This window comes from Amblyraja radiata, chromosome 19 (genome assembly GCF_010909765.2).
Source record: "Amblyraja radiata isolate CabotCenter1 chromosome 19, sAmbRad1.1.pri, whole genome shotgun sequence".
In the NCBI taxonomy this organism is placed as follows: Eukaryota; Metazoa; Chordata; class Chondrichthyes; order Rajiformes; family Rajidae; genus Amblyraja; species Amblyraja radiata.
The window spans coordinates 40,761,520-40,775,796 of NC_045974.1; the positions used below are offsets into that span (position 1 = coordinate 40,761,520).

The window sequence follows — 14,277 nt, forward strand, 5'->3', positions numbered from 1 at the left end:
CTTCTCTGCACGCTTTACAGCTTAACGATATCCTCCTGCCAGGTGAGTGACCAAAACTGAACACAATACTGCAATAGCATAGAACAGTACAGTACAGGAATGGTCCCTTTGGCTCACAATGTTTGTGCTGAACATGATGCCAAGTTAAACTGATCTCATCAACATGATCCATATCCCTGTATTCCCTGCACTTCCATGTGCCTATCCAAAAGCCTCTTAAATGCCACCAAAAGCCTTCTTTGCCACCCTATCAAGTCAAGTCAAGTCAAGTTTATTTGACCTATCCACCTGTGACACCAAATAACTGAGGCTGCGAATAAATATTCTTACCATTCCCATGACTATCTTTGTCTGACAATAGAGCAGTTAACCCAAATAGCAGAAAGGTTTTAATAGGTTCCCACAACATACGGGATAGAATACAGCACCTATAGTCATAGTCCCACTGGACAAAATAGACCCTACCTGTGCTACCTATTGAACATAAAATTACATGCATCAGTACACAACTTAACCTTTCTGCTGCAATCTTCATAAAAAAAGGGTTTAATTTCCCAAATATTTCCATGGTTGCAGTTCTTTGTTTTATGTGTCTATTGAACTTTCCTTTTGAATATTGTTTGCCAATTAATAATTAATGTTATATTTACTGGCTGCCAATTCATCTTTCCAAAATAAGGCATCTCATTCTTTCAAGATATGAATGTTTTGTTTTTATTCTCTATTTGTGGCTCCTTGTTTTCCTGTGTCTCCTTTTCTTCCTGTCGTCTTTCTGCTCCTGGTTTGATATCACAGGATGGAGGCGAGGTACTAAACAAGTACTTTGCATCTGTATTCACCAAGGAGAAGGACTTGGAGGACAATGAGATCAGTGTGGTCAGGTCAAGAAGGAGGTGGTGCTGAAGCTCTTGAAGAACAATAAGGTGGATAAGTCCCCAATGAGATCTATCCCAGGTTATTGTATTGTAAGAGAAGAGATTGTGAGGGTCTTGACGAGGGTCTTTATTTCTTCTCTAGTCACAGGGTGGAGGACTGGAGAATGCCAACGTGTTCCTTTGTTTAAGAAAGGAAGTAGAGAAAATCCGGAGAACTTTCGGCTGGTTATCCTCACAATGGAGTTTGTGAGGAGACCTGATAGAAGTATATAAAATTATGAGAGGCATAGATAGGGTAGACAGTCAGAACATTTTTCCCAGGGTGAAAAAAAATCAAACACTAGAGGCCATAACTTTAAGTTGAGAGGGGCAAAGTTTAAAGAAGATATGCAGGGCAAGTAAAGAAAGCAAACTCAATGCTAGCATTTATTTCAAGAGGGCTTGTATACAAAAATGGGGATGTAATGTTGAGGCTCTAAAAGGCGCAGGTAAGGCTGCATTTGGAATATTGTGAGCAATTTTGGGCACCATATCTGAGGAAGGATGTGCTGACTCTGGAGAAGATCCAGAGGAGGTTTACAAGAATGATCCCAGGAAAGAGTAGGTTGAATGGTTGTCGGCACTGGGCTTGTACTCGCTGGAGTTTAGAAGAATGAGGAGGGAGACCTCATTGAAACATACGGAATAGTGAAAGGCTTGGATAGAGAGGATGTGGAGAGGATGTTTCCACCAGTGGGAGAGCCTGGGACGAGAGGTCACAGCCTCAGAATTTAAGGTGTTCTTTTAGGAAGGAGATGAGGAGAAATGTTGTTAGTCAGAGAGTGGTGAATTTGTGGAATTCTTTTCCACAGAATGCCATGGAGGCCAACAATGGATATTTTTAAGGCAGAGATAGATTCTTGATTAGTACGGGTGTCATAGGTTATGGGGAGAAGGCAAGAGAATGGGGTTAGGAGGGAGATATAGATCAGCCATGATTGAATGGCGGAGTAGACTTGATGCGTCGAATGACCTAATTCTACTTCTGTTCCTTATGTTCCTTCTGCCTGCCTTCCGTATCCCTCTATTCCCTGAACTTCCATGTGCCTATCTAAAAGCCTCTTATGCGCCACTATCATATCTGCCTCCATCACACCCCAACAATGCGTTCCAGTTCCCATACTCTTTGTAAAAAAAACTTGCCCCTCAAATCTCCATTAAACCTCCCTCCTCTCACCTTAAAGCTATGCCCTCTACTGTTGGATATTTTCATCCTGGGATAAAGGTTCTGACTGTCTACCCTATTGATGCCTCTCATAATTTTATATACTTCTATCAAGTCTTCCCTCAACCTCTGACTTTCCAGAGAAAACAATTCAAATTTACCCAACTTCTCTCTGTAGGTGAAACCCACTAATTTGGAAACTGTCGGGAAGAGGGAAAACAGACATTCTTTGATAACACTTCTGCAGAGCATCTTGGGATATTTTACTGCAATGAAGATATTATGTAATTGGAAACTGGAGTAGATACTATCATATTTGTTATAGTTGTGATTATGATTTCTGGAACTTCAATGTTTATTGATGTGATTTGGGGTTAAAAACTGCAAGGTGATAGATATGTGTGAAATTCAGTGTGTTTTTCTCACTTGACCAACAAAGGTAAATTTAGTAGTTAGGAATGGTTGTAATTTAATATTTCTGGTAGCATTTTAGGAAGATTAGAACTAAAGTTTGAAATTCATTAAAACTGACATAAAAAAATACAGGTGGATTCAATTCCAAATGGTAACAGGTTCCATTATTTATCTTTAAGTACCTCACAGAAACACAATGAAAGGCAGACCACCATCCATCCATCCATGCTCATTATTTCCTAGCTGATTAGAAATACCTACTTTTGTCTGTCGACATTAAAACTGAAATTCACTGATGTTAGTCACCGGTAAATCAATTAATAACTTTATTTATGTCAAATCCAAATTATGTAGGGAGCCTTTAAGTTACCCAGTTTGTTTGAAAATTATATTAATGTTTTAGTCACTTTTTATTAAACTTCCTTCTGCAGATCAAATGAGAGGTTAGCAGAAACCAATGCCAAATTGCTTAAAGAGCGCATTCGTTCAAAATCCTTCATTGCTGATAGCATTCACAATAAAGGTTTAACCACAACCCACACTCTGAATGAGAGTCACCTGGAAAGTATATTGGGTAATTGCAGAGACCTGGGACCAACCAACAGAATTCTCGGAAGCAACTTGAATCCAGCAGAGGGTGGAATTCCCCCCAGCAAAAAGGTAGAGTCGTACCTCATTAAGGTCAGTAGTTATCAAAATATATTTAATTTGTTCTTGCATTGATTCTTTCCTGAATGTGCTGTCCTGATTAGCTTCAATGTTCCCTGCATTAGTTTCTACATTTTGCCAATTAATGGGAAAAATTATAGCTGTAACTGTGTAAGCACATTTTTCTCTGCAGTGTTATACATTCAATATTTTTTCTGTGATCTTTGCTATAATTTTTGAAAATTGACAATATAAAAGTGATCACATTATTTATTTAAATGCCACAGATTTTCAGAATAATATTCAGGAGAAAGCCTGCTGCTGAAAACCTAATCATATTATAAGAATTCTTACATCGGGAAGGAAAATAAATTAATTTTGATTTATACGTTAGTTATCACACTAAAGTGCTATATAGTAAGACTGGGATCCCTCTAAATTCTTAGCAGATCTGTTGATTTCCCTAGATTGTGTGGTAAAGGTCACAGCAAAGCATTGGAGGTTGTAGAGAGGACTGAATAATTGTCAGCGACTTTTGTAAGCGATCAGTTTCACTATCTAATGATGGCAATCACTCTGTTTTGCAGTCATCACAACTCCCTAAGGCATGACCCTTTTTAACTAAAGGACAGCACAAAATTATAGCTGTAAACTGTGTAAGCACATTTTTCTCTGCAAAGTTATACATTCAATGTTTTTTCTGTGATCTTTGCTATAATTTTTGTAAATCTTTTCCCCCTCGCCTTAAATCTAGTTCCTCTGGGTCCTGATTTCCCTACCCTGCAGCCCAAAATAGGCAATGTATACTGTAAAGGAGTGATTGCTGACACACTGTAACCTTTACTAAGAGTTTATTATAGCACATGGCACACACGTCCCAGCACTGACTGCATCCAGCCTTCAGGCGTACCGGGACCAAGTGGGAGGAAACAAAGGGAGGATACCACAGTTATACTAATATGATGGGGCGTGGTTAGTGGTGATGAGGTAGCTACATTATAGGTTGCATGCATAAACCATCTACATCCTTCCCCTTACAAATTAAACAAGTTACGGTAATGGCAGGTTGGTTATACAGTACCTGCAAAGCTAAACGAACTTTCCGTATCGAGCCGGAGGTTTGACAATCCGACCCGAGCGGGTGCGCACAGCACCCTCACCCTCCCCACCCGAAAGAATAGGAGGAGGGACAGGAACAGGAACAGGAGGGAGAGAGAAGGTAGGTGGAGACCCAAGCTTGAAAGGGGAACCGAGAGGCACAGGTGAACCAGGCGAAACAGAAGGGGTTGAATGAGCAGAATTCTGAGAGAGAGAAGACCTGACAGGGGACGACAGGGCCGGAGAAGCGAACCCTGGAAGAGCAGGGGGAGGAGACCGAGGCAAACGGATCGACCGGGGCATGCAGGGAGCAGGGGGTAAGTTAGTGGAGGAAGGCTCGACACACGATGGAGGGGCATACGGAATCGCAGGAGGTGGTTTAGGCTCGTTGACCGCCAACAGGTGCTGGCGGCTGCGCCGGTAGATAGTCCCCTCAAAGTCCACCAGGTAGGACCGTGGCGAACTGTCGATCCCGACCACGGTGGCAAGTCGGGAATAACCGGTGGGCGTCTGCAAACGGACGACCTGGCCAGGCAGCAGTGGGGATAGGGGGCGGCAGGACTTGTCGTGCGAGCGGCGCTGGATTTCGTGCTTCTGAGCAATTCGTTGCTGGACAGCAGCAGGCTGCAGGACTTTGGGCATCAGGGACTGCTGGGCGATCGGCATCGGAGGGCGAATAACGTGGGACATGAGGCGTTGGGCAGGGGATCGCATTGCACTGTCCCTTGAAATATTGCGAAGGTTCAACAGACCCTGATAGAAATCACCGTTGGAGAGACGGGATTGTTCAAGCAAGTGCTTTGTACTGCGGACCGCACGTTCAGCCAGTCCATTGCTCTGCGGGTACTCCGGGCTGCTGGTGAAATGATTGAAGTTCCACTTCGCAGCGAAAGCTTGAAATTCGGCACTAGTGAACTGGCGGCCGTTGTCGGTCTGCAACCGAACAGGGGAACCAAACGTGGCAAAATGACGGCGTAGCTTACTGATCACCATCTCGGAGGTGATGGCAGGGAGAAGGTCCACCTCGAACCAATTTGAGTAGGAGTCGACCAACACAAGGTACTGCTTCCCACGCCAGTCGAAAATATCGGCGACCAGGGCATGTCAGGGGCAGGCTGTTGTAGAAGCGGCTGTCGCTGCTGATGCGGGGCAAGAGAGTTGCAATCCGGACAGGAGGCCACCCTGGCCTTGATGTACTTTGCCATGCCCGGCCAATAATATTGTTCCTGGGCATGCGAGATAGTGGCATCTGCCCCGGGATGCCCCATGTGGGCAGCGTTGAAGTACAAACCATGCAGCGAGGCAGGGACGACCACCTTGTGTCCCTTGATGATAATACCGTCCCGGAGGACCAACTCATCGCGAACCAGGAAAAAGGGGTGGACGCCAGCAGGCAATGAAGTCCGTTTGGTGGGCCACCCGCGCTTGATGACAGCAGCAAGCTGTTGCAGGTCAGGGTCGTTAGCGGTGTGCTCAACCAGGCACTGGAGCTGCTTGGAAGGGACGAAGTTTACGTTCAGTACCTGTAGGTCTGCCTGCTCAAAGGGGTGCTGGTCGCAGGAGGTCAGGGGGGCCCGGGACAGCGCGTCAGCCACATGCATCTCGGTGCCCCTCTTATAGACGATTTTAAAGTCGAACCGCTGTAGCTGCAGCATCATCCGCTGTAGCCTGGCTGGAGCGCTGTGTATAGGCTTGTTAAGGATCGTCACCAGGGGTTGGTGATCCGTCTCAACAGTGAACCTGGTGCCAAAGAGGAAGTCCTTAAACTTAGAACAAGCGAACACAACCGCCAGCAGCTCCTTCTCTATCTGCGCATAGCGCTGCTCTGTGTCCGTCATGGTCCTGGAGGCATAAGAGATAGGCTGCAGCGAACCACCATCATGGGGCTTGCAGGCAAGCAGCACCCAGTCCAAAACGAGAAGCGTCGCACGTAACCACGACCGGACGTAGTAAATCAGAACTTCAGAGGAGGTGTGCTGATCAGCTTCGTCTTTAGTAGGTCGAACGCCTGCTGGTGGTGTGGAAACCATGACCAAGCAATGTCCTTTTTAGTAAGTTGTCTCAGGGGTGCGCTCAACTCGCTGAGGTCAGGGATAAACTTGCCCAGATAGTTGACCATACCCAGGAAGCGCTGTAGACTGGTAACATCTGTCGGGGCAGGCAGCTCTGAGATGGCGCTGGTCTTTTGCGGGTCGGGCTTTAACACGTGGGCCGTGAAAATGTGGCCAACATAGGGGACCTCAGGCACCCGGAACCTGCATTTTGACTGGTTCAGCTTTAGATTGATCTGACGTGCGCGGTCCAGGATCTGTCGGAGGTGGCGGTCATGTTCAGCCACATCCCTTCCATAGACCAAAATGTCGTCCACAATAATCGCGCAGGGCAGACCTGCAAACAATTGTTCCATAGAACGCTGGAATACCTCACTGGCGGAGTTGATGCCGAACGGCAGCCGCAAAAATTTAAACCTGCCAAAGGGCGTACCGAATGTGGTCAAGTCCGAGGAACGTTTGTCCAGGGGTATTTGCCAAAATGAACTCCTGGCATCGAGGACGGAAAACACCGTGGCTTGTCCGACCTGGGCGGCAACATCTTCAACAGTCCTCATAGGGTAGTGGGGCCGTTTAATCGCCAGATTCAAGTCCTTAGGGTTGATGCATACCCGTATTTCATTCTTCCCTTTCTTCATTGTGGCGACCATGGTGGAGACCCATTCGGTGGGATCGCTGACAGCCTCCAGCACTCCCATGTTAACCATATCCTTCAGCATAGCCTCCACCTTGCCCTTCATGGCGAACGACACTCTGTGAGGTGGGCGGATCACAGGCACCACGGAGGGGTCTGTTGCGATTTTATACACCAGCGGCAGCTTCCCCAACTTGTCGTCAAACAGGTCCGGGTACTCGGATAGTGGATCCATCACTGCTTGCACCTCGTGGACCGTACGGTCGAAGGACACCAGACCAAGATCCTGGCAGGCCTGGTTGCTCAGTAGAGTTACACAGTCGCAATCCAGAATAAAGAACGACAGGTCACGGGATGATTTCTGTAGCACACAATGGAAGGTCGCCCTCCCCACAGGTGTTAGCTCCTCTCCCCCATAGGCACGCAAAACAGAGCGATCTGCAGTCAACAGCTCATTATTTCTTATCTTGTGAAACAGTGATGTTGACATTACGTTCACTTTTGCTCCCGTATCCAGCTTCGCAGAGAAGGACTTACTGTTCACGGTAATGAGCACAGATGGATCGGGGAGGCGAGATCGGCTGTGGAGGAGAGTGTAAACACTTGCATCTCCCATGGAATAGCTGAGCTCAGAGCTGGGGGCAGTGTCGACAGAGGACTGAGAATCCATCTCACTATCAACTTGCTGAAGGTTGTTTAGAAATTGTCTAGGAGCCGAGGGCACATTCCCACGGGACCGGCAGGCAGCTGCAAAGTGGTTCAATTTCTTACAGAAATTGCAAGATTTTCCAAGAGCTGGGCACTGTGACTCCGTGGGGTGAACATAATTACAGTTTGGACACTTCTGAGAGCGCGGGACCCGAAATGTACGAACGGGCTGCGGTGGAGGGCGAAAGTTGCCCTGCATACGTCGTTGTCCAGCAACACCAGTCAGATTTATGGTTCGGCTGTCAGATCCCCTCTGCCCATGCGGAGGGGTAACCACTTCGGCGATGCGGCACGCATGCATTGCTTGAGTCAGGGTTAGGTCAGGCCGTTGCAGCAAGTCGGCACGTAGTTTCTGGTCGAGCATGCCAGTGACGAGAATGTCCCTGGTGAGCTGGTCGCGCATGGTCTCAAAACGGCACCGCTGAGCAAGGTAGCGCAGGTCAGCGATGAAACACTCGACAGGTTCGTCCGGCTGCTGCTTCCGTGAGAAAAACCTAGCCCGCTCCAATATGCGGTTGGAGGGCAGGTCGCAAATCTCTGCAAACTTGCGCAAAAGACATACCGGGTCATCGGCAGATCCAGCTGGCTCGACAGGCTGGCCGTTGTCATCCAGGACCGCTGGATCGTAGACGAAAGCCTGAGCTCTCTTCATTGCGTCGGGACCGGCCAGGTTGAGCAGGAGTGAGGCTTTGACCGCGGCTGGGTCATTCCGGTGCGCAATGTTGACGAAGTGAGTGTAATCCATCACAAAAGTCGACCATCGCTCCGCAATGTCAGCGTCAAAGACAAGGGGAGATGGCTTTCGGCATGAGGATGCCATATCAAAGGAAACCCAACACTGGGCACTCAGGGGACAAATAAAAGAAAACCGGTAAACGGGAGGTGTGCGTTTAACTATCTGACACCATGTAAAGGAGTGATTGCTGACACACTAACCTTTACTAAGAGTTTATCATGGCACACACGTCCCAGCACTGACTGCATCCAGCCTTCAGGCGTACCTGGACCAAGTGGGAGGAAACAAAGGGAGGATACCACAGTTATACTAATATGATGGGGCGTGGTTAGTGGTGATGAGGTAGCTACATTATAGGTTGCATGCATAAACCATCTACATATACCAACTAAAATTTTGATTTTTGGTGTATCGCAAAAAAGTTTGTCATTTCATTTATCATATCACATATCTTTTTCAAATGAATGAATGAAATGATTTTCAACAATTTTTGTTTTTTGTACTTTTGTGCAAATTCTTAAGTTTGGGCAAATCAGCTAAACTCAGCCACTTTTAATGTGCCGAAATAGTACAAGGGTTCTTCATGGGAAAAAAATTGCCTTTTAAATAGTTCAACTTCTCTTTTAAGAGAAATGGTCTGTTATTGATTTTACTTCATTCCTTTTCAACCTCTGGAAGTGGAAGTGGTTAAGAGCTGTGAGTGCCTTGGTGTTAATATTACCAATGATCTGTCGTGGAGCAACCACGTTGATTGTGACAGCCAAAAGGCATATCTACTTCCTGAAGAGACTGACGAATCTTACAAACTTCCACAGATACACCATAGAACGCATAACATTGGGTTGGTTTTGGAACATCACAAATAATTGCAGAGAGTTTTAGATGCAGCCCAGTCCATCACAGAGACCAGACGTCCCATCATTGAACCTGTGTACATTTCACACTGCCTCAGAAAAGCATGCTGAAATACTTGTTCCACCACAGTCATTCCTTCTCCCTGCTCCTGTCTGGCAGAAGGTACAGAAGCTTGAAAGCACACACGACTAGACTTAGGAGTAGCCTCTACCCCCTTGTTGTCAGGATTCTGAACAGCCCTTCCATAAGCTCAGGTCCTGTCTGATTCACCTCTATCCCATTGTGGACATTGGACTTTTTCTGTGGAACTAATGCACAACAATATGCTACAGTAGTGAGAACTATATTCTGCCCTCTGCATCTTCTCCTTCGCTCTATCTGTGGTACTTGAATTTGAATTGATTATATCTATGTAAGGTATATCTGATCAGTTTGCATAGCATCCAAAACAAACCTTTTCATTGAACCTTGGTACACATGACAATAATAAACCTAAACCTATTGTTAATTTTCAGGTACATTTTAAATATTTTCTAATTCATTACGTCATTTTTGTCAAAGCATTGATAATTACATTAAACTGCTTATCATTTCAGATGCAGGATGAATTGCAAAAAAGTATTACCAAAGAACTTGCTCAAGGTAAAATAACGGGAGGTAGTAATGTTTTTAATAATGATTACTAGACTAGTTTTAGTAATCAATTGCCTGCTGATAATTGAAACCTCGGTACATATTGAATAAGAGTATTTGAATAAGTATAGCCCGTGTCATAACTATATTGAAATATAATTTTCAGTAAATATTACATAGTGATATTATACATTAGCGTGAATCTTGAATCATGAATACTACCACTACACCATTGATTTTTCGGGACCCTTGGTTCCAGAGCCTTTCTGGATTATCAATTTGCCAGACCAACAGAGGTCACTGCCTCCAAGAGGAGTTGAATGGTCGCCCAGAGGCCATGATACCGGTCTGCAAAGTCGGCCGCGGAAGTCTGCTATGGGGACAGATCTGCCGGATCCAGCGGGCCGGAGTTCCAGAGCCACGGCCGCAGGGGGAAAATATGTCCGACCTAGTGGCCATGGAAGTCCCACTGACATCAAGATCAGCCGCCTCACCCGACCTAGGCACCACATTTATGCGGGGACCTCCGAGGGAGGGGATTTCAAGTGCGCTCTCGTAATTTTGTCTGGATTAGAGGAGATGTCAGACCACCAGTTGCCGGATAATCGGTTGTGGACCAGAACACATGTCAATTTGGCTGCATTCTTCACTTATAATGGTTATATAGCCTGTTTTAAATGCAGATTATTATGCAGACTGAAAATAATCTGCATAGTATGCCTTTCTTAACTCTGTGTTTACCCATTCTGATGAGCACAGATTTTCAATGATTGCCTGTAGAGTCAAATGGCAGACAACGATGTTTAGTTTAGTTTAGTTTAGATACAGCATGGAAACATGTCTTTCGACCCACCGGGTCCGTGCCGACCAGTAATCCCTGCACATTAAAACACTATCCTGCACCCAATAGGGACAATTTTTACATTTTACCAAGCCAATTAACCTACAAACCTGTACGTCTTTTGAGTGTGGGAGGAAACCGAAAATCTCGGAGAAAACCCACGCAGGTCACGGGGAGAATGTACAAACTCTGTACAGACAGCACCCGTAGTCGGGATCGAACCCGGGTCTCCGGCGTTGCATTCGCTGCAACTCTACCACTGGCAGCAGCAGTCAGGCAGCAACTCTACCGCTGCGCCACCGTGACCAGTGTAGGAAGGAATTGCAGATACTGGTTAAAACCAAAGATAGACAAAAAGCAACAGATGTTTGAAGAAGGTCTGAAGAAGCGTTTCGACCCGAAACATCACCTATTCCTTTTCTCCAGAGATGCTGCCTGACCCACTGAGTTACTCCAGCATTTTGTGTCTATTTTCAAATTATAGACAACCCCTGATTTACATAAGGATTAGATTCCGTAAACCCTTATGTTAATCAGAATTTATGCAAGTTGGACGCACCTTAAAACTAGGTAGAAACAAAGAACTGCAGATGCTAGTTAATACACAAAATGCTGCAGTAACTCAACGGGTCAGGGATCATTTCTGGAGAACATGGCATGGGGACGTTTCAGGCCGTGACCCTTCTTCAGACTGATTCAGTCTGCTGAGTTACTCCAGCAATTTGTGTAATTTCACCTTAAAACTCGTCGCCAATGCGACTGGTCAACACCAGCGAGCCCATCTTCACCAGCTGCTGCAGTCCAGTTGACATGGCCGTTATTGCGGCTCACGTTGTGGCTTCTGGCCGACAGCTCTTTCTTTAGTCTGCAACCGACAGGAAGTGCTTGGTCACAGTGGGGCTCCCTCCCTCTCACCAGCTGCCACGACGTCCTGTCAGCCATCACTTTATCTGCTCCCTCCTTTTCCATCAGAGTTGCCGACATCTTCCACCTTGGATTATGGCAGCGACTGCAGTGGATCAGGCGGGGAGAGGGGGGCAGTGGACGGGGGAGTGGTGGAATAGACAAAGTGAAGAAAGCTCTGTCGGTCAGGGGCTGCCACGTGAGCCACATCAACAGCCATGTCAACCGACTAGTGCGGCAGCTGGTGAAGAAGGGCTCGTTAGTGCACCTTGTAGAAGGTGTCAGGGACTCAGCCAGGAGTTGTTCTCCATCCACTGCCTCCCTCGTTGTCGCTCGTCTTGCCAGTTTTGTGCCGACAGTGACCAAAACTTGAAAAGCCACAAGCCCAGGCGACACTTTTATATCTATGAAGTGGGCAGGAACCCCTTGCCATCCTCATATGCAATAACACAGGTCATTCAGGCTACCACCTATTGTGAATTGTATACATAAGTGCGAGTTTACCTAACTTGCCTATTACATGTCAGGTAGTGCTTATGTAGTTTCAAATATGTCAGACAAAAAAGGAAACTAGATGAACTTAACCTTTTACTATCATAGTCTGAAAGTGTGCTAGTATCCATAGGCAGAATCTTCTGAAGAGATATAAGTACAGTAACAGTACTTTAGGAGAATTCCGTCAGAGTGAATGTAAACAAGCTTGGAAAACACCAGAGATGCTGAAATGTAAGGGGGAATTTACAAAAGCACAGCAATCATCCATTCAATTAGATGAAAAACTGTTATAAAGTTGCTTTGAGAATATGGATGAGTAATGGTAGTTAATGCAAGAATTGCAGGAGGGATATTTACAAGAGCAGGTTCAGTTAAGCTAATCACTATAATTTGTGTTCTAGCCAATGCCGATTTGGACAGTGCATGTTCTCGTATCTCACCTCTGGGATCTGCTGCTTGCTCATTGGCAAGCCCTAACCAAGTTCAGGATCCTGTAGCTACAGCCACGGAACAATACCTGGAGGTTCTGAAGAAAAATTACATGATTTGAATTGTATTGTACATTAAAAATAATATGGACTTTCTCCACAGAACAGTTGTATTTATCACATTTTTACACATCAGAATAATGTGTATTCAAATAAAATTTGTTGTTACAATCCATGTTAATTGATCGCAAAACTTGGAAGTTTATATTTCTGCAATTATTTTTGCTCAGGAGTATTTATGTAAAGTTACTATACAGGATCTATTTTTATAAATGGCTTAGACAATGCTGACAGCCCAGTTCAAACAATTTCAATAATGTCTCCTACTTAGGTACAGAGAATTTTTTTTTGCACACAATTCAGTAAAATCTTACTTGAAATAAACACCTATAACTATTATTTAATTATCTGAATAAGGATGAAAAGTAACCAGGTCGGAACATTTAGTCAAACTGCATTGTATTCATATTGTTCTGCAATTACTGTAAATAATACTATATAAAAATTGTATGTGGTGTGATGTCCATTCGTTTGTTACACAGTATTGTACGCTGGTTCTCTTGTGAAAGATTGCCAAGACTACTTGTTTTGGTACATGTAGTGCAAAAACATTGCATTCCACAAGTTTCACTAATAAATATTGATGTATACTTTAGGATGCAAGAAATTCCTTTTATGCATGGTTAAATTCCATGAGCGTGCACTACCAAACAATAATACTATGATAAACAAACCAGCCATGGCTGGTATTTTTAACTCAACTCCTTATACATTTGGGTGTTTAAAATGCAGCTATCATTCATCCAACTATCATCAACTGGAGATAGAATTTTAATAATGGATTTTCCATAGATGTTCATATATTTTGCTATTTAGATGTTATGCTTACTATTCTAAAAGATGATCTATAAATGGTTGCATTTTTTTCTGACCCTTATGCAATATTTTCATGGAAATACAAATCTACAAAATTATATGGCTCAATGAACAAAATTAAACTTGGTTAAATTTTAAATGTTGTTAAATTAAACTTGTTTAATTAAGATCATCAGTTCTTGTACATGGATCCTATGGGAAAACGCATTGTACTGAACTTCCACTCCTACTAAACTGATGCAAGATGGAGCTGGCTGGAGTGGATATACCCATCTTAGAAGTAATTATTCCTCTCTGTAAGGGTTACTGTATAAAGATTTATCAGGCACACTCACCAGCAACGCATCTTCTTTCTCTCCTTTGTTAGTCCATCCATATTAATATAATGGCTTTGGTATTTCTCCTCCCTTCCCCCGATTATTTCCATATTCCAGGAATGCTAACACTGAGGTGCGTGTGCCCAACACAGCAACTACCTCCAATTCTCTACTACTAATCATCTACTAATGTCACAATGTTGAAACAATATTGAGTTTTGTCTTCTGCTAACAAACAAAAATCTTTGTAAATGATGGAAGCTCATCTTTCTGCATTCATTAAGTGGGTTTTAGTGAAGTCACAAAGTAAACACCTGCACATGATACGATCAGAATTGAAGACGCAGTTTCTCATTATTCTTTCCTGAATAGTGAATAAATCAATAATTATTTGATTGATATTATTGGTTCCTGAATGATCGTAAACAAATTCATGTTTTGTTTCTATCACAAATTCAAACTTTTCATTGTAATCACAAATTTTCTTTTGGCCTTGGCAAT

The 14,277-nt window shown here is 44.3% G+C and overlaps 1 protein-coding gene across 2 annotated transcripts in view; it reads left to right on the forward strand.

The window, feature by feature from the left end:
* LOC116984163 (ankyrin repeat domain-containing protein 26-like) overlaps positions 1–13,233 on the forward strand; it is a 132,883-nt gene extending 119,650 nt beyond the window's left edge. For both annotated transcript variants that reach the window (XM_033038303.1, XM_033038302.1), the window contains 3 exons: positions 2,925–3,174; positions 9,820–9,865; positions 12,497–13,233. In XM_033038303.1, coding sequence (XP_032894194.1) covers positions 2,925–3,174; positions 9,820–9,865; positions 12,497–12,645 — 445 coding nt within the window. In that variant the 3' untranslated portion in view covers positions 12,646–13,233. The remainder of the gene's footprint in view (positions 1–2,924; positions 3,175–9,819; positions 9,866–12,496) is intronic.
* The last annotated feature ends 1,044 nt before the right edge of the window (positions 13,234–14,277 follow it).